We start from the raw sequence: 19,943 nt of genomic DNA, 5'->3' as shown, positions 1-19,943 counted from the left end.
TCTCTCCGGCCATCCCTCCATCCCCCTACAAGTCCCTTGTTCCGGTGGGTTCTGTGGAAGCATGTGTTTACCCAGCTGTGAAAAGCATGGGGCCCCCAAACCGGCTCAGGCCGCCCCCCTAGCGCAAGGTACGGGGCCGTGGCCCCCGCTGTACCCATATGTAGGCTCTGGCGTTCTCGCAGCTGGGGGGGGGGGGAGTGGGTGGAGCGTGGGATGGGCGACACAGCATGGACCCTAAAAACATTTTTAACCCAAGACACTCACATATATAATAAATCCCCAGAAATCCAGTGCCCCTTTATAAAAAAGAGAGACAGATTATTCGATTGGTCACCTGAGTTGTAATTGAAAGAATAAAAGTTTTGGTGCAGTTAAATATTTTAAACCAGAAACTTTAGCAGAAACTGGTGGTTTAGGGCCTGTCTGCATCTGAACCTATTGCTCTCTTCTTGACCCTCCGCTGTTGGTAAGGCAGTGCAACTGATAGACAGAGGAGGGGGTCAGTGCAGAGCTCCAGGCAGATTAAATATGACGCTCCCTCTATACCTTTGGTTAGATGCCAGGGCAGTACAAGGAAATCACATACAGGGGCCAGGCTGAGCCTCTGCTGCTTTCCAGAAAAATGCGGATGGAGGGGGTCCCAGCCATCTAAACTGCCCTGCCCAGGCCTCACGGTCCAGCTGTCCAATAGCATCACAAGGCCCCCGGATCGCCCAATCACAATACAGAGAGACAGGCAGTGCCCCAGTACAGAAAAAAAATAAGAATCATAACTCTGTGGGGGAAAGGAAACATTTGGAAGTGAGTTCTGGGAAATATTGTGCAAGGTTTACATGTCGGTTTACATTTGATTCTGCCACTTTTACGACTTGTGTTTGTAAAAATAATCATCACATTGAAGGACAATACAAAGGTTGTGTGTAACCTTCTGGGAAACTGGGGACGTGGCTGTCATGCTATAAGAAGTGCCTCTCTGCACTTTCAGATGGATTTTAAACAAAGCACCCCGCCTGTCAGTCACCTGGACCGACCTTAATTAGGTTTTTCATAACTGCAGCTGATGCAGAACACAGCATGATAAGCACCCTGCCCCCCAGAAGAGCATGCACACTTGGTGAGACCCTCTTTTCAGTTGGGTTTACCTCCCTATTTGTTTTCATACTCAGATCAAAGACCAGCAGGTTCTGAAGCATTCCTACAATTACAGGAAACTATGGGTCCTGGGGCCACAAAGCGACATCTTCCTTCTCCTTAGAAACCCCAGGCCAAGTTCAACAAACATGCCCCAGAGTCTGTTTGAAGAAGTCTGGCACAAATCTCAAGCAAGCTTCCTCTCCTTTCTAAGCACTGCGTCCCAGGATGTTGTTTTTTGTTTGTCTGGATTCCAGGTGACGCTCAACCTCCTCCACGCCCGTGGACTTGAGACTTGAGACAGGCCCCTCTTGAAGGGATAGAACAATGGACCATCCTCAGCTGCCCAGCCTGGAAGTCTCCTAATTCCTTGGGATCCTAGCCTGATTTTTCTAGTTTCAACTGTCTTATCACGTCTCTATCCATACAGGCATCTGCTCAGCCCTAATTCATCGCCATCCTCAGCGTCAAGGTCAAAAGCAGCAGGTTTGACTGAAGAGTTAATGTATGAGACCTCACTGCTATAGACTGCAGCCACTGTTCAGTGGTGATTTGGACAATTAGATTCTCACTAAATGCAGGGGAGGGAAGCATGTAAACCAGAGGAATAATAGCACATTAAACAGGACGCAAGACCGAACCGGCAGATATTGTGGCTTTTGGATTAGGGATGGGTAATATTGTATGATTTGCAATATACCGGGAAAAAATTACCTACGATGATAATTAGTCATCCTGCAATAATAACGATAAACTCTATTTTCTACCTGCGCAACAAGCGATGCAAAGTGGTTTTGCTAGTTTCTTACCAGCACGTTGTCAAAAGAGTAAATGATTTTACGCCTGTTTTCTGCTCGCAGGAGTAGTGTTTTTTAAATGAGGCATGGCAAGGTGCATCGTCGGCGCGTCACTATTTTAAGGCACCGCAATATTATGGCACTTTTGACCAATGAAAACCACGTCTAAAGTCAGTGGTACATTTTTAAACAGAATTTAAGCGGTTTGTTTTAGAAACATGCGGGCGCACGACGCTCGTTATTGACCCAGATACGCGCTTGAAGTGCATTAATGGTATTTTGATATTTTATTAAGGGTCCAAAGCATGAAATGCTTATGGACCATTATTGTTTTTTCATTTATATTCGTTTTATTATAAAGCATATCCCGTCCTTCCATGTAACCATACCACCAAAAGAAAAACAATATACATATATTAAGTAAAGAACAAACTGTATCATTAAAAACCTTTTAAGTTCTCTAGACTGTATGCAGTGATAGATTTATAGCCAAAAAGATGGTGCTGAATTGTAATATTTTTTATCGTCATTTAAATTGTTGTCGCAATAAATACCAGAAAATATCGTGATAAAATATTAAGTCCATATTGCCCATCCCTACTTTGGCTGTGGGGTTACGGCCTACAAAAGCTCTTTGGCACCATCTGTATATTGGACCCATATCTGACCAACGGGTGAACATATAACGCCAGGTTTTAAGTGCAGTTTTATTTGCCTATGAACTGTTTCCAGGGAAAGTACCTTATGTCAAAGCTTAACTCCAAGCCCAGAACAAAGGCAGAAGACTATAGGCAGGGTGTCCTCATGTAGCCATGGTAAAATCTGTCAGCTGTCAGCTAATGGGACACAAGCATCAATGGAACATGAACTATGTTGATTGTGTGAAGATATTCTGGAAGCATGCTTCAAAATGTCATATTAAAACTGAAGACTTCCCATTTTTATTTTTCATGTGAAGAGTCATTATGAAGTTTCTGTTCCATTTCATTGGACTTAAAATTCAGGTTTTTCTGTATGGTCTCTGCAGTATGTTCTCATGTCTTCTTTGACTTTGATGTGTGTTCAGGATCAAAGTCTGGAATGCCTGTGGTTAATTGTAAGCCATTTGCTACATATGAAGTGATGCTTGGTTGTAATTTCTTATTACTTACTTTCATGATCTTGTTTACTAGAGCATGTAAATGCTAACCAAACCCCAAACATGCAAGACTCGCATCACAGTCGGACTGCAGCTCTTTTATTTTGTAACTTTATCCCTCTGAGGCTAATCAAAACATTCACTCTTGAACAGTTCAAACTGTGAAATTGAACTATGAAACTAGTTACTGTCACAAGCCAAAGTCAACTGTGTATGATGCTGTTTATGTTCTGAAATGCCATACCAACAGAGAAGTTCCCAGGGTCCATGCAAAGATTTATTTCTTGTCACATTAATACTCGCTGCTAGTGTGTTTGTCTCATGTCCATTAACTAGGTTTGTTGCAGGAAACTCCAGGATTCCTGATTCTTTTGTTACATCTTGCTATTTTTTGCAACCAAAGTCCATTTTTAAGGAGGTGACGGTCAGATCAGGTTGGGGAGCACGCACCGGTACTGTGTGTTTCCATGCCCACCACATGACGAAACACTTCAGGATCACGGTTGGTGACCCCCCAGGGCCGAAAATGGCCGTCTATCTGCCGCAGCCAGGTGTTACGCTGGTGTTACGCTGGAGTCCCCTTGGCCTGCTCCAGCCAGTCGGGTCCCCAGCAATAAGGATCTGCCTTAGGGAATCGCTCCACTTGGCCGCAGTGCTGTAACTGATGCTCCCTCACAATGCAGGTAATTCGGGACCCCCTGAGCAACTGCTCATTTGATACAGAGTCAAACTAGTGTTGCCCAAAGACTCCGTAGCAAAGGAAACCAGTCTTGGTCTCAGGTCACTGGATAGTGTCCATGTCTTGCAGCCATACAGCAAAACAGGGAGCACCAAGACTCTAAAGACTTGGAATTTTGTTCTCTTGCAAAGGTATCTGGAGCGACACCCCCCCCCCTCCCCCCATGTTGTCCCAGTATGTCTACTGACTTCATAGGAAGAGTCACCAGAGACATGAATGTCGCTGCAGAGGTAGATGAACCTCTCAACGCGGTCGACATTCTCTCCGCAGACAGATACACTGCTGATGGCCGTGCCCAAGATGTCATTAAAGGCCTGGATGTTGGCTTGTTTCCAGGACACTCACAAGCCCAGACACTCAGACTCCTCCCTCAGTCTATCGAGAGCCTGATCAGAGTCTCCATTGACTCTGCAGAGATCACAGCATCGTCAGCAAAGTCAAGATCAGTGAATCTTTCATCACCAACAGATGCCCCACAGCCACTGGACCCCAAGATCCTGCTCAACCCCTTTTCCATGCAAGCATTGAACAGAGAAGAGGCAAGAACACACGCCTGACAAACCCTAAAATCAACCAGGAAGAATGACGAGGTTTTGCCTCTGTTCTGCTCAGCACCAACAGTAGCGATGTACAGGCCAGCCATGATGTTCAGCAGCTTGAGGGGGATCCCACGAAGTTTCAGGATGTTCCACAAGGCAGCCTTACCACCAGCCTGGAGAAGTTCACCCTCAGATACTACAGATCCCTACGGCCTTCCCTACCTTCAGCTGGTCCACCACATGTGCAATCTCAGTGAGACTGGGTGGTTCACAGCTAATGGGAAGATCAGCCACAAGAACTGCGGCCCCAGAGATATCTGATGTCCTAGCTGGAGGATCAGCTTTAAACAGCTGCTCAAAGTGGCCAGTCCAGTGGGTCACAACTGCAGTGACATCTGTAAGGACCATTCTATCGCCTGCACTGACTGCGACTCTCCGAGAAAAAGATTCAGATGTAAGCAGGATGTGGGTCACTACACCATAGATTGTATGTCACGTGCTCACAGATTCCTCTAAGACCTACTTATCTGCCCTCAGTGCCTTCACAGACTCACTGTGACTCCTCTCGATCTAGGGTACCTTGCCAGATGAAACACGTCCTTCTAGGAACATCATTCTCATTCTCTAGTATGTGGCAGCCTACTGGACCTAACCTGAATCTTCAGGAGTGGAACACTGAAAACTGGTCTTGGGGACTTCTTTGGTCCAAAGTTCCAATTTTTTTAGAGATCTCCAATCGATGCTATACCACTCTTGGATTTCTTGCTGTATCTAGTACAGTCTGTGGAACACATGAGCTTGTGTTTGCCTGTGTTGCTGTAGCTCCTGGAGCCTCCTAACTGGCATAATGGAAAACTGTACACTCAGGTCAATATATTTGCTACTGGGGTCTCCAGAGAACCTAATTTATATGCCACCAGAAAACAATAATTATCAGTGTTGAGCATTTCGGGTCCAGGAGCTACAAATCCAGATCAAGATTTTGTTTCTACCAACCAGTTGAGTGGTCAGTGACTGTGACTCTTTATGCTCAACTGGTTGGTAGAAACAAAATCTTGGTCTGGATTTGTAACCAAAGTCCATTTTTAAGGAGGTTGAAGGGTGAAGGTCAGGTCAGGTTGGGAAGCATGCACCGGATTTGAAATGCTCAACACTGATGATTAGAGGACACTATCCACTTCCATATGATAAAACACTTTCCAGTTTTTCCAAAACTCCGAGCTTAGTTTGTTGAAACAATTGTGGTTGAGAGAACTACACCCCCAAGGTTTCAACAGCCAATGCCTTTCTGTGAACCAGCAATGACCAAATAGCCTGGAAGATCATGTTCCTGCATGTTTATACATACTGAGCATGGCTTAATGTGACCATTTAGCAGTTACCCGTGGCCCATGATATGTATCCCTGCAGTTTCCTAAAATATTATAAAAATAAACATTTAATTTTTAGTTTGTAAACTAGAGTTTTATTCTTCATGTCATTTTAAATAACTGGTGTCACGCTTAGAGACTTTTGTGAAGTAGTGAATTAGATCAGGTGATCTTCATTAAAGGGAATCTAAACAATGTTCCACATTATTAAGCAAGCCACAGTTCTCATGTAGTATGGGGAAGAAGACAGTCCTTTATGAAGCTGAAAAGTGTAAAATAATGCAATGCCTTGCAAAACGTATGGCAACAATTGATATTCCAAACTGATGAGAGATCAGCAAAATGTTAAAAGGTTTGTGGGTGATTCAGAGCACAAACAAATTTGGCCACATAAAGGCAAGCTGAGGAAAGTATCAGCCAGACAAATGAATGCTTCAGAAATGGCAGCTATAAAAAAACATTAAGCAACAAACAGGTATTTGAAGCTGCAGGGGTCTCTGGAGTCTCAAGAACCTCTCCATGCAGGATCCTCAAATGAAATACAGACAGAAACCGTACATGGCCTTACAAATTCAATGGATGAAGGAGTGTTTAAGTCATACCAAAGAAGGGCTGTTCATTAATATGTAATTTCACCTGTACTTTTGTTTTAGATTGTTTTATATTTGTAAAAGGACTTCTTCATACAGCATATGCAAACAATTTTGGTTTCATGTTCATTATAACCTACTGAATGTTACCAAACTGCGTTTTTCAAAATTTGGAAAAATGCCACCTAGTGCCCCGTGATGGAGTGGCATCCCGTCCAGAGTGTGCCCCCACCTAGTGCCCCGTGATGGAGTGGCATCCCGTCCAGAGTGTGCCCCCACCTAGTGCCCCGTGATGGCCTGGCATCCCGTCCAGAGTGTGCCCCCACCTAGTGCCCCGTGATGGCCTGGCATCCCGTCCAGAGTGTGCCCCCACCTAGTGCCCCGTGATGGCCTGGCATCCCGTCCAGAGTGTGCCCCCACCTAGTGCCCCGTGATGGCCTGGCATCCCGTCCAGAGTGTGCCCCCACCTAGTGCCCCGTGATGGCCTGGCATCCCGTCCAGAGTGTGCCCCCACCTAGTGCCCCGTGATGGCCTGGCATCCCGTCCAGAGTGTGCCCCCACCTAGTGCCCCGTGATGGCCTGGCATCCCGTCCAGAGTGTGCCCCCACCTAGTGCCCCGTGATGGCCTGGCATCCCGTCCAGAGTGTGCCCCCACCTAATGCCCCGTGATGGCCTGGCATCCCGTCCAGAGTGTGCCCCCACCTAGTGCCCCGTGATGGCCTGGCATCCCGTCCAGAGTGTGCCCCCACCTAGTGCCCCGTGATGGCCTGGCATCCCGTCCAGAGTGTGCCCCCACCTAGTGCCCCGTGATGGCCTGGCATCCCGTCCAGAGTGTGCCCCCACCTAGTGCCCCGTGATGGCCTGGCATCCCGTCCAGAGTGTGCCCCCACCTAGTGCTCCGTGATGGCCTGGCATCCCGTCCAGAGTGTGCCCCCACCTAGTGCCCCGTGATGGCCTGGCATCCCGTCCAGAGTGTGCCCCCACCTAGTGCCCCGTGATGGCCTGGCATCCCGTCCAGAGTGTGCCCCCACCTAGTGCCCCGTGATGGCCTGGCATCCCGTCCAGAGTGTGCCCCCACCTAGTGCCCCGTGATGGCCTGGCATCCCGTCCAGAGTGTGCCCCCACCTAGTGCCCCGTGATGGCCTGGCATCCCGTCCAGAGTGTGCCCCCACCTAGTGCCCCGTGATGGCCTGGCATCCCGTCCAGAGTGTGCCCCCACCTAGTGCCCCGTGATGGCCTGGCATCCCGTCCAGAGTGTGCCCCCACCTAGTGCCCCGTGATGGCCTGGCATCCCGTCCAGAGTGTGCCCCCACCTAGTGCCCCGTGATGGCCTGGCATCCCGTCCAGAGTGTGCCCCCACCTAGTGCCCCGTGATGGCCTGGCATCCCGTCCAGAGTGTGCCCCCACCTAGTGCCCCGTGATGGCCTGGCATCCCGTCCAGAGTGTGCCCCCACCTAGTGCCCTGTGATGGAGTGGCATCCCGTCCAGAGTGTGCCCCCACCTAGTGCCCTGTGATGGAGTGGCATCCCGTCCAGAGTGTGCCACCACCTAGTGCCCTGTGATGGAGTGGCATCCCATCCAAGGTGTACCCCCATCTTGTGCCTCATGCTGCCTGGGACGGGCTCCAGGTCTCGCAGCAACCCTGACCGAGATAAACTGTAGGAAGATGCACAAAAAGACGGATTTGATGAAAATTTCACTGCTCCAAAAAGAAAATGAACCTCACACACAAATACACAAACAAAGAAAAGAATGAACTCACACAGATACAGTACACACTTCTCACGTGTTTAATGCATAGAGATCAGTCTTTCAGCTTCCATGAGGAGTAACAGTTTTTGTGGGTTGGACCTACTGTCCTTCTGGCTCTTTGACATGAACGAGGTGATAATTTTCTGGAGTGAACAGGAAGAGAAGCAGGAAAGAACAGGCGACAAAGGACCTCTGAGAACAGGACAGGAGAACAGGCCTACAGCTACACCCGAAGCACTCATTCATCTGAAAGAACTGAAGAAATGACAGAAAAAGACTCTACACGCTAAACAGAAACACTCAGAAACACTGTATAAATATATTTGCTTATATTCACATTGTGAAGGTTGTGTGTACTGAGATTTTCCTGCCACATAGTACTTTTGATGCTATGTGAGGCCAACATGAAAGGCAAAGACCATTTACAACCTTTCCTCAGTTGAAATCTATACCACAAATACAATCACATCGAGTGTAGAACTAATGGAAATATTGTACAAAACTTTACTATCCCTTATTTTTGTGAGAAGCAAAAAATCTCCCCCAAGCACAACCACCCCAAGCCAGCTAAAAACTAGGAAAACGGCACCCAGTTCATCTTCTATTGGACAGCTTGAAGGGGGATGGGTATGAAGAAGCAGATAAACCAAAGGAGAAACCCAAACAAAATGAGAGCTTCTGAAATATCATCCAAATACTGACTAATGGCAGCTCAATCAACCTCATCTCTCTGGGCAAAGCGCTAGGCCAGTAGGGGGTCAGGCCAGCTCTGCAGACCTGCATTGTTGGGAATGCAGAGACAGCCTTTCGCGTCAGGTTAGTATCAAACCGTGCCCCGGGCCAGTGAATGGGAGACGGGTGGGGGTCTGGCCCAGATGGCCCATTCAGCGCAGGGGCTGCGGCTGGGCCAGTTTGCATAAGGCCATTATTCTCTCATGGTCCCAGAGACAACCATCCTCCCGGCCTCCACATTTAGAATAAACCAAAGTCTCTCTGCATTACGCAGGGTAAATTAGGGCTGCATTTTTGCCCCGAGGAATATAAAGGGGCCAATCCAGACATGGGCCAATCAGCAGCCAGGTAATATATAAACAGCAGAACGTATTGCAAGCAAAAGGCCAAGAGTTTGGTCCATGGATCCTCAACATCCCTCGATCCCTCCTTTCCACAGCCCTTCCTAAACTCTGAGCAGAACATGATCTCCATGACAACAGTGTGCCCTGAGACCAATCACGAAACCAGCCCAAAGCAAGGATGCAGGCAGTTCTGTGCCTCTGGGGTCCTGCTGTTTTTCATTTGATAAACACTGGCTGCCAGAAGCACATGGAGAGGCACTCAGGTGACTATAGTTGCTACTCTGGCTTGGGACAGTATCACCATACTGTGTTTGGCTCGGTGCACTGCTCACTGGTCACTGCTCACTGGTCACAGACTGCCGAAACCTTGCCCACCAGAGGCTCGGGAATGTAGGAGCAGCAGCCGAACCTGACAACCGGCGGACAGGATGGAGCTGCTCTCTTACCCCCCTGCCCTGCCCCCGCCCCACAAACAGAGAAAGGATAAGAGCACAAGCTCATGTTTGAGGGAAACTCTTCACTGAGTCACAGTAAAGGGCATATGTGCTGATTGTCCTGCCTGAGAGGCGGGGAACCTCCCCTGGTCTGTGAATACACTAAAGACAAATTCACTGTGCATCTGGCAGCTAGCATCTGTGCGGCTTCTAAAAGGGGCTTCTCAGCAGGGGGGGGGGGGGGCGAAATATATATATATATTATATATATATATGAAAATTTGGTCAGAAATACTGAAATATAACCACCTAGACTGGTTTTAAAACTGCTGTTCAGTTACTGCATCCATGCTGAACAACTCATAAATTATGTAGTATGCGCCCCCCCCCAAAACGCTGACCTAAGATTATCCTGCCCATTTTTATGCTGCAGTACCATTCTCCACCACTAGGAGCCCCCCTCCTGCAGACAGTGGCAGCTCTAAGGCAGAACTCAGCGGCCTGCTGCCTCACTGGACACGTCTTCATGGAGGAATGGGGAGAAAGAAGAGCGCACAGTCCGCCCCCTCAGGGGCTGCTGACAGCGGAAGTTGTTGACCATGCTCTTTTGCGCCTCCTCCTCGGCAGAGGTAAACAGAAGGCTCCGGAACACCGCCAGCTGGAAGGGGAGAAGGAGTTAGAGCTGCATGCGGCCTGGACCACACAAACCGGATCTCGCAGGAGCCCCGGACAAACGGCTACCTGGTCATGACTGACTTCGATGTGCTGCTTCATGATGATCCAGGTGACGGCCTCCGTCAGCGGGGGGGTGGTCAGGGAGCCTGCATACGTCCAATAGTTGTCTGTGTTAGATGGCAGGAGGCAGCCGGGGTCAAACCTAGTGAACTCCACCACGCTGTCCTGGAGCAGATGGCACAGGCAGAATTCCCTCCTTCAACACACATCCCTCTCAAAATTTCACTGTACTCACAAACTAATGCAGCAGTACTACTTATTTTTCAGTGAAACAACACTCATCAAGAACGTTCCAAACTGAATACATGCAGTTCACCCCACTGTCCACTAGAGGGGGGCAAAGATCCATTTCAAGATTGAAAAAACTATATGGAGAGGGCTCACTGATAACCCACCTTGTGCCTGATTGCAGGGAGGGCATCCACCAGTTTCTGCAGACCGTCGTGTCTCTTCCCCACCTAGAGCCAGATCAGAAATGTCCGATTGCTCTTCTGGGACATTCTGGCATAATTACACATGCAATAGACCCAGTCGTCATTGAGCTGGGGCTCTCTCTCCAACGTCTGAAGGCCCAGAATTAACCGCAGCCGAGTGCTTTATGCTTATGCAATGGCGGCAGGGCGTGACTCGCACCTTCAGAAAGATGCCGATGACCGCAAGCCCGTTCTCCTCCATCACCGCCTCCTCAAACAGACTGTACTTCTCCGAGTTCCAGTGGACGAGGTGGAGCTTTGGGAAGACGAGCAAAAGCACAAGTGAAGAGGCGCCGAGGAGGCCTTTCCCCCACCGGCTGCACCCCCCTCATCCTCAACACATAGCCTCAGCTGTAGGGACTCTGATGGGAGTGTCTGAACTGAGAAACTTCACCTCAAACCCCAGTGCTGTGAGTCTGCTTTTGTGATGTCTGTATGAACAGGCTATTCAGACCTCAGTGAGTATCCTGAAACAGGTACAGGCACTCAGCAGCTGTCTCATGCTGGGACGTCTCATTACGTATTGACCCTGATGACATCGTACTGGGTGACGACTCGGTCTAACAAGCAAGCCCTGTGTCAGCCTTCCGAGGGCTAGATCCAGGGACTCCCTCAGGAGTGGCCAAGGCTGCCAGCTAAACGGAGGCAGCAATGGGGCATGACAGAAATGCACAAAACCCACATTATGGGAGATTAAAGGCCCATAAACGGCTAGCAGATTAATGCTACAATGAAGTGATTGGGGGATTCTAGTATCACAGTAAGACAGGGTGCCCTCCCTAACAGAGTCGGGACACAAAACACAGGCAGTGGGGACACAAAACACAGGCAGTGGGGACACAAAACACAGGCAGTGGGGACACAAAACACAGGCAGTCGGGACACAAAACACAGGCAGTCGGGACACCGCCTTTCTGCAGCAAAACAGCTGCATCTAGCTGCCTCTCCACAGCACACTGTAAGCATTATCACACCTAACATCAACATAAACAGAGAGACACGAAAACAAGCAGAGACCTCAGCTGGGTAGAGGCAGCGGTCCACAGTGTGCTCCGAGCCCCAGGCGTTGCTCTCCCCCCAGTGGAAGTGGAACTGGCAGAGCCGATATTGGTCTTCCAGGGGCCCACCTCTGAGTGCTGAGGGAAGACGCCAGGATCAGGAGAGCTGGCAGCCCCAGAGCCCCAGCCCCACTGAGGATAGAAACTCCTACACAAGTTTGCCTCTAGTCTACATACCAAACACATGGAAACTTCCCATTTACTATTACAATGCAGTAACAATCTGAGTGATTGGCTAACACTGAAAGTGCACCTCACAGCCAGTTACCATAGTGAGCTGGAAGAGCAGGAGGACATGATTCTTCTGGAACAGGGCTTATAACAGCCTGTCCTTTTTGCATGGGTGCTTTAAAGACTAAAAGGACTGAAGACGAAGGATTATTATGGATAAGAATTTAGTCAAAACAAGCCCTGGGCTGAAGGCACCTCAGAGAGGCGGGGGGAGACTTGGTCAAAGAACACCTGCCACACAGCAGCCCTGGGGATGTTGTGACTGACCTAGAACAAACACAGCTAGGCCCCCAGTCACTGTGTCACTGTGCAGCCTTGGGGGACAGCGCTGCCTTGCCACCCCAGCCAGGTTCAGTAAGTTCACCCTGGTCAGATTAGCTGAGGCCATAAGTCCAAAGACTGGCTGGGGCTACTGTTGTCTGACCAAAGACCGAGCCTAAGCACGCAAGCACTGCGTCACGGATACGTCAAGGAGAATATTGATTACATCAATATTCTGTTTTTCAGCTCTCTGAATCTGCTGCAATGGCATGTTAAACATGGACAGTACTTACGGGCACTAATATGCCAGTGTTACTCCAAAGCTCCATCTTTTATCACTGTCCTGTCATGAATGTTGCACCGTGGGTTCAGGAGGAACATTATTTTGTATCACTGTGTTCTGTATGTTACTGAGATGACAGTAAAGCTTTACTTGGCTGGGCTTGACTAAACCATACATATAATGACATAATAATAATATTGGAGATATGCTTTATTAGTAAAGAATATGTTGCAGGCATTGGCATTCCTGTTCAGGGTCCCGAAGGCAAATACGCACAGGCTAGGGGAAGCTGCATAAAGGAATGCACATCGCCTTGGCAACTTAAGGGCAGCTTCTGGTGAAGTCTTGCCTGTTTGCCAAGTGTGTTCTGCATTAATGCTACCCTACCCAAAACCCCAGGCTGTGATGGGGGTTTGAAGCCCTCCCAACGACACTGGCTGTTTCCAGCACCTGTTCTGTGAGCATTCCCACAGTGGTCAGACACAGAGCTGCAACCTAAGCTTTTGTTTAAGCACAAAGAAGTGTATTCAGCCAGTGCCCATTTACCCACAATGCAATGCTGCTTTGAGAAACCACAATAAACGTAATCAGAGGGGACACTTCACTGAGGCGGTCTTAGTGCTTGCTTTCTCTATCTGCTTTTCTAGTTGAATAAAGAAATGTTGGGCACACTGACAAGTTACCTTCTCTATCAATACATGCTGTGGCAAGCAGGGCTGTTACATGCCCTCTGGATGTTTTATGTCTGGGTGTGTTTTATACTGTTACTGCATGCAATGTCATTGTTTTTCAAGGACCTATCCCACGTAGCAAAGCAGAAAAACAGCTATGCTGCAATAAGAACAAGGACTGCATAAAGAGAAGTAAAACAAGTCATCATCTTGCATAGAAAAGGAAATCAGCGATGATAGGTTCAGCTCTGTTACTTGCACACAGGCCAAGATGTAAAGATTAAAATGACAAACTCATTAACAAATTAACAAACATAATGATTACAAAAGTTCACTGTTCTACTCTAGTAGACTCACTGGATTTGTCCGTGGTGTCGTCAAACTCCACCAGGAAGGAGTATCCATTGTTCCAGATCTGCTGGCATGTCCTGGGGTCATATCTAATGGAGAGGGGCTGGAGGTGGGGGTCGTAGATGCTCTTGCGCATGGTGATGTTGATTGGGGACTGCCGGTCACCCCCAGGGATGGCCAGGGGCTCCTGCCACATCGGGTGCACTGGTGGGGGGGGGGGGGGACAGAGGCAGAGAGGTGTCAATGTGCACACTCAGTGAGCTTAGTGAGGTTCAGGAAACCTTAGGCAATACTTGCACTAGCTTGAAATTACTTAAGAGGATTTTGAAACAACACGAACGATCAGTAGACCATAAACTGAATTTGTGCTTCAGGTTTAAGTAATACATGCACTTTTAATATGTAACTGGAAGGGATTTCTTCACCGTCGTAAGACTCGTGACTGTTATTTAAACATGGATGTGGTGCGGCAGTTTTTATTCACTAAATTCTTTGCAGGGCTGTTAACCCAGATTTCCAGGGTGGTGTCCAAACCCCTCCCTGCCCCCTGCCTGCTCCTTCGTTCCCCAGCCCTGGGGCACAGGTCTGCACACCACTGCCCTCCCTCACTGACAAGCCTCCGCTAGACAAACCAATAAATCAGCCGAAATGGCGTCCAATTGCCAGAAAGAATTCCACTACTGACAGGTCTAACAGGGCATGTAGCTTCACTGTGTCACACTGTAAATTTCAGAACGCTATGTACTTCAAAATTTCAGCGTTTTACTGCCAGCATGTAAGCTGAGCAGAGTATAGCTTCTTCACTTTGCCTCTCAAAGATGGAGAAATCTGTAAGTTTCAAACCACAAATGTCTTAACTAAGCCTATGCGACACTGGGTTCCTGCTGTGGGAATTTAAACCTAGAACTAATTTTTCTTAAAAACAAAAGAAGATGAATGAATAAATGTAAATGTCACCTAATCCTGCTCTCATATTTCACCTTGTCTAAATTACTCAAACTAGGTCAGTCACATCGTTGTGCATCAGATGATGCATAAAATATAAACAAAAGCAAGGCAAGGTGACAAAAGCAAGGCAAGGTGTTTGGAGGAAAGACTATCAGCCCTGTAATCCAATCCTGTTGAATGACAGGTAAGCATAATATTGTGTAATTACGTGATAACATGTTTAAAGTCAATGGAACTGCATATTTCTCTTAAGAATAAAAATAACACTACAACACGCAACCATTATGAAAATAACTCCGATACAACTACTTACTGTTAAAAATCTATGATGGCAATAAAAATGTCGTTTCAAACATCTAAACGCATACGACACTGACCAAAAATGACATTAATTATATAATTATTATAATTTTTATTATTGTTGTTGTCGTCGTCATCATCATGAAAGAGAATAATCTAGTTCGCGAGGGGCTACGTTAAGGGTCCCGCAGCCTTTTATCTTCATATATTAGTTTAATTCTTTTATTCTTCTTGTGTCACTCCGAAATAAATGTTTGGGATCCTGTAGAAAACTCTGTTAACATACACGATATAGTGAGTATTTACAGTATAAAGGAGGAATAGGCGATCTGGGATGGTAACTGTGTGTTGTCCCGGGCAGACGGTACTTCATGTACTAACGCGAAGCGGAGTCGCCGTCGCTCACCTCGTGACAACACGAATCTGCTGGAGCTGGCGGTGAGACTGCAGCCCCGGACGGGCGGCCATCGCCGACGCTGGGACGGCTTGGCAAGGGCGCCGAAGAGACAGCGCCCCAGAGATGCTGCTGCTGCCTTGAGAACCACCATGCTGTTTACACCGAAGCAGATACCTTCGCAGCCACCTTTCTTCTCAAAAAAGAAAAACAAAAATTATATTGTTTGACTGCAGCTTAAGCACTCGGTCTGTTTTCGGCGTCTGCTCGTGCAGCCGGTCAGAGGACTGAAGATTTTTTTAAAGCAGGCTCATATTACTCCCTAGTTAGTGAGGTGCCGCTCCACCTTCTGGGGTCGGCCTCCATTTCCCGCCTATTGGTTGGAACGAGAACCCGCATTTAGCTCCCTAAATGAACTATTGTTTCTTGAAAATTACAGTCTAAATTACGTTATTTTCCAGGGTGCCGAGAACACCATTTATTTATATTTTCGCCATTCCTAAGACGTCATCGAATATGGGAAGGCGCAACTACGGCCTATCCCGTGACGTCCGCCAATCAGCTGCGCCCTTCGGGTGGGCGTTCCGCCTTAATATAGGGAAGCCATTAGACCAGTGACATGTCACGAATCAATGAAAAATGTAAGGTACGTTATCCTGACATGAGTCCTCTTAATTGTATTAACAAGAATTATACAGTTATGTTTTAAATACTGGTCAAGGTACATTTGTGTATAAATACTACGTTTAATAATAGACCATTTTGATCCCCTGTCGATCTTATCTTGACCCTACTGATACTGTAGATGTGGTGTCCCCTCTCAGCTTCTCATGTTGACGTATCTCGATAGATAAATAACAGCTGTCCTCTTTTTTGATCACGTTCCCTTCGTTGCCATTCAAATGCGTGCGCGCGATTTCCAACCCCAGGTTCCAGTAAAAAACACCGTTTAAAAGGAGCATGGGCTACAACATATTATATATGCGATAACAAATTCATGTATCGATTTTCGCGAGGGTCCATACGCTAGCATGGGTTTTATATTTAACGGAATTGAATTCTTTGGTTTTGGGAAATTTGCTGCCAGAAACGTAATTAAATGGCTGTTTTTCATAACAGTAATCACATTGTAAGTGATTATGCGATATTTAGATGTCTTTCAGTGTGATAAAAACTTTTTTTTTACCTCGTATGGACATTTTTTCTTTGTCCCCACAAAGGAAACTCAATTTTATAAAAATATATGAATGCAATCAAAAAACTAAAAATGCCAAAAGCACAACTCTATTCAAATTGTCAGCCTCACACTTTTTGCAAAACACTACACACAGTGATTTGCAAAACACCTAACACACTTGTCGCATATGTCAGACACAGACATATATCATGATATCGCTTCCTTGCCATTTCAAAGTAGTGGCTTTCAAATGACCATACCTATGAACAAATTGGTAAAACACAACCACCAGGTGTGCAGACACGTAGGGGCTTAACTGTAGACACACCAATCAGGTTTAAGCTCTATAAAAAGACAACTGGTGAGTTGTCTTCCAAAAATGGAAGGCATCAGAGGGAGCATGAGGATGAAAGGGGGAGGCTGTGGTGGAAGAGAAGGAGGTGGAAGAAGAGGCTGAGGCCAAGATAGAGACTGAGGTAGAAGTTTGTGCCACACTAGTCACCCACGTGATAAACCATGAACTAACACTGTGGGAGGCTGGACTGAGAGTTCAGCCAAATCTCAGCAGATACAAAGTGGCATCAGTAGTTCGGACACTTCGTCCAGAACACAAGTGTTCTATCTACAGTAGATCAGTAGCTTACTGTATGCATAAATCAGCACTTTATGGTAGTAATTCCTGTGATATTTTACATGAGGCTACATGTATTCTGTTTGGTCTAGAGAGGATGGAGGGTTGAGAACACCAAGGAGGAAGGGGGCCCATATCCACACAAGAACAAAAAGAGAACAATCATAAATTTGGTTTTGGCCAATAGGACAATAAGACAGAGATATTCTAGCCAAAAAACATGAAGTTCAAAACGAAACTTATTTCAGGGACTTTTCTTACAATACCACCCTCATTCTCATGGTTTTAGACAGATTACACAACACTGTCGGCGCAGCAAACCAATCGGACCAGATGCAGTACATTGTCACCTGGGATACAACGTATCTTTCCACCGATCCCCTCTGTTCAAAAACTGATTTCAGTAACATCCCCAATTTACAGTCCAACACCTTCCACCCCTTCCTAAACCCCATCGAAGAGTTTTTCTCAGTATGGCGGTGGAAGGTTTACGATCTCCAACCCTATGTCCAGATACCCCTCATTCAAGTCATGGAGGAGGCCTGTAATCAAATGGATGCAGCATATGTTACAAGGATGGATTCGACATTCAAGAAAGTTCCCATGTTGTCTTGCAAATGAGAATATAGTCCGCAATGTTGACAAAGTCCTATGGCTAGATCCAGCTAGGTTTTTAAAAACTGTACTAGATACAGTAATTTATACTTTTGTCTCTCCAAATGTGTCTGCTGAGATACAGTGGTATGTACAGTGGTAGTATGAAAACTGGGATATGTTTTGTTCTGAATGTGTTTTGTTCTAATGTTCAGTATTGACTGTCTTGAGTATATGGAGAGAAATACAGTAAATAAATATTTTCATCAGTCTACAGAATTCGTCTTGTGGAGTATTTGGTGAATTTATTTTTGTACTTTCTCTGTGTACTTTGATCATTAGGAAAGTAGAAATGCTAAAAGTGTTTTGAGTTGAGCACAGTAGTGTGTAATCATTCAAACAGAATTAGGTCTATGACTCATGCGTGCAATATGATCACAAAATCACGTTTTTATAAATAATTTTATAGTTTTGACTGAAGTGTTTCATTTTGAAAAAGATCTGGGGTGTTCTGATACTTCGGTGTGTGGTTGTCTGTAATGTTTTGACAAAATGGGCCCTATTCTCAAAATTGTAGTTGAGAAATTGAAACACACTAATAAGTAATCCGTTTAAGGTTTCATGACAAAGAACTAGGCCATGATTACCTTTGATATTACACAATGATTACTTTTTCAAATAGTGCCGTTTTAATCTCCAGATTAAATCAAAGAGCATTTGATCAAATTTTTACAAGCTGTTAAAGTATTGGGGATACATAGGCTGGTATTGAAATCCCTTCAGTCTTTGACAAAATGACTCTTAAATTCATTATTGGATTTCTACATGTTAAATTTATTTTCAGTTTTATCAGTAATTGTGTCAAAATAACAGATCAAAATCACATTTTTGTATTTACACAATGGCGTTCCAAGGTATGTCTGAGTGCTTTTAACTGATGTCCTACTTTTTTACAATCTTTGAGTGAAAACACAACAGGTTTATTAACATTCATTTTTAACTTACATGTCTGAGAGTTTTTTTTTATGTAACTTCCTTTGTAACTTCATTCGGATCCTTCAGAAATCATGTACCATTTGCAAATTCACAAAATTGTAATTATTTTCCTACAGCTTGTAATTCTGTTAGCACATCCTTTTTAACACATAGAGATATTCTAGGTCATTAACAACAAAAATAAGGAAATAAGTTTTGAATCTTTTACAAGTCCTATGAAATGGTTCTGCAGAGCTGCCACATTGTATAATGCCTGAATAGCTTTCAAAAATATACTACCAGTCAAAAGTTTGGTAGAGGGAGTGTTTACTTCTTGTTTACTATTTTTTGCATTTCAGGGTAACAATGAAGACTTTCAACACTAGAGATGACTTATGTGAAGACTTCAAAACTAAGCAGTGACCAAAATATTGTTGAACAAATCAAAAACGTCTTTAGATTTTTCAAAACACTCACCTCTTACCTCGATGACAGCTTTACAAACTCTTAGGGTCCTCTTAAGAAAAAAATTACTTGATCAACTGGTCTTTGATTTCATCTGGAGAACTGCACTATTTGAAAAAGTAAGTATTGTGTAATATGAAAGATAATCGTGGCCCAGTTCTTCCTTGTGAAACCTTAAACAATGTATTCAATATAAAATGGATCACTTATTATTTAGCGGAGAAAGATAGCATGTTCCTTACTAAGTTTGCTTTATGGGTGGCCTTGAATTCCTCTTGAAATGTAGTTATTCACTTGTTAACATGGCTGTTTAGCTGGCAAAATCTCATTAACAAGTTTTCCTGGCCTAGATACTGGCCAACAAATTCCCCCCACATAAATACTATTTGGAATAAAAAGGGATATTCAGCATAAAAAGAAGTCAATATTTTTAAGTATATGGTTTGAAAAAGATAAAACCATTTTTTTCATATGCAAAGATATTATTTCGATTATGATTAAACAATATACCATTGTATTTAAAAATGTTGAAAAATTTCAACTGAATAAAGAACATTTCTCTGAAAAGGAAATAATCTTTCACTTACATTTCCATTGTGTATATTGTATTGTATATATTTATATGATTATATGGTACAATGTGATTTCTATATTATATATATTTGTTTTTAAAATGTATTTTTTTATCTATAGATTTGTCCATAAAAATAGATTGGGATCTGTATTCTCTTCAGAATACAGTGGTCCCCCTGGTTAACATGTGTGACAAGACAAAAATGAAAGAAGAAAAAAGTGCATAAAAATGCATATTTCATGCATTTCATAGCCCT

At 45.3% G+C, this 19,943-nt stretch overlaps 1 protein-coding gene and 1 long non-coding RNA gene across 2 annotated transcripts; one reads left to right on the top strand and one right to left on the bottom strand.

The window, feature by feature from the left end:
* Window positions 1-8,071: 8,071 nt before the first annotated feature.
* Window positions 8,072-15,425, bottom strand: ca5a (carbonic anhydrase Va). Its single transcript, XM_023841686.2, has 7 exons — window positions 15,284-15,425; window positions 13,636-13,833; window positions 11,792-11,910; window positions 10,935-11,030; window positions 10,697-10,759; window positions 10,308-10,466; window positions 8,072-10,224 (listed from the first exon to the last, which is right to left on the bottom strand). Exons 1-7 carry the CDS (start codon window positions 15,423-15,425, stop codon window positions 10,060-10,062), a joined length of 942 nt encoding a protein of 313 aa, XP_023697454.1. The 3' UTR covers window positions 8,072-10,059.
* On the top strand, window positions 14,349-17,952 carry LOC140578197 (uncharacterized). The gene is made up of 3 exons (XR_011982275.1): window positions 14,349-14,761; window positions 15,239-15,917; window positions 17,172-17,952. It is a non-coding gene; the product is annotated as an uncharacterized lncRNA (long non-coding RNA).
* The last annotated feature ends 1,991 nt before the right edge of the window (window positions 17,953-19,943 follow it).

The sequence above is a fragment of the Paramormyrops kingsleyae genome, chromosome 13, assembly GCF_048594095.1.
Source record: "Paramormyrops kingsleyae isolate MSU_618 chromosome 13, PKINGS_0.4, whole genome shotgun sequence".
In the NCBI taxonomy this organism is placed as follows: domain Eukaryota; kingdom Metazoa; phylum Chordata; class Actinopteri; order Osteoglossiformes; family Mormyridae; genus Paramormyrops; species Paramormyrops kingsleyae.
The sequence above is the reverse complement of the archived record's forward strand: the minus strand, read 5'-3'. Positions and strand labels throughout refer to the sequence as shown.

Coding starts and splice junctions, on each gene's coding strand:
- ca5a (XM_023841686.2), bottom strand. CDS start 15,425: ATGGTGGTTCTCAAGGCAGCAGCAGCATCTCTGGGGCGCTGTCTCTTC. Junction 10,467..10,696: donor TCCCTGCAATCAGGCACAAG/GTGGGTTATCAG, acceptor CATCTGCTCCAG/GACAGCGTGGTGGAGTTCAC. Junction 10,225..10,307: donor TCGAAGTCAGTCATGACCAG/GTAGCCGTTTGT, acceptor CTCCCCTTCCAG/CTGGCGGTGTTCCGGAGCCT.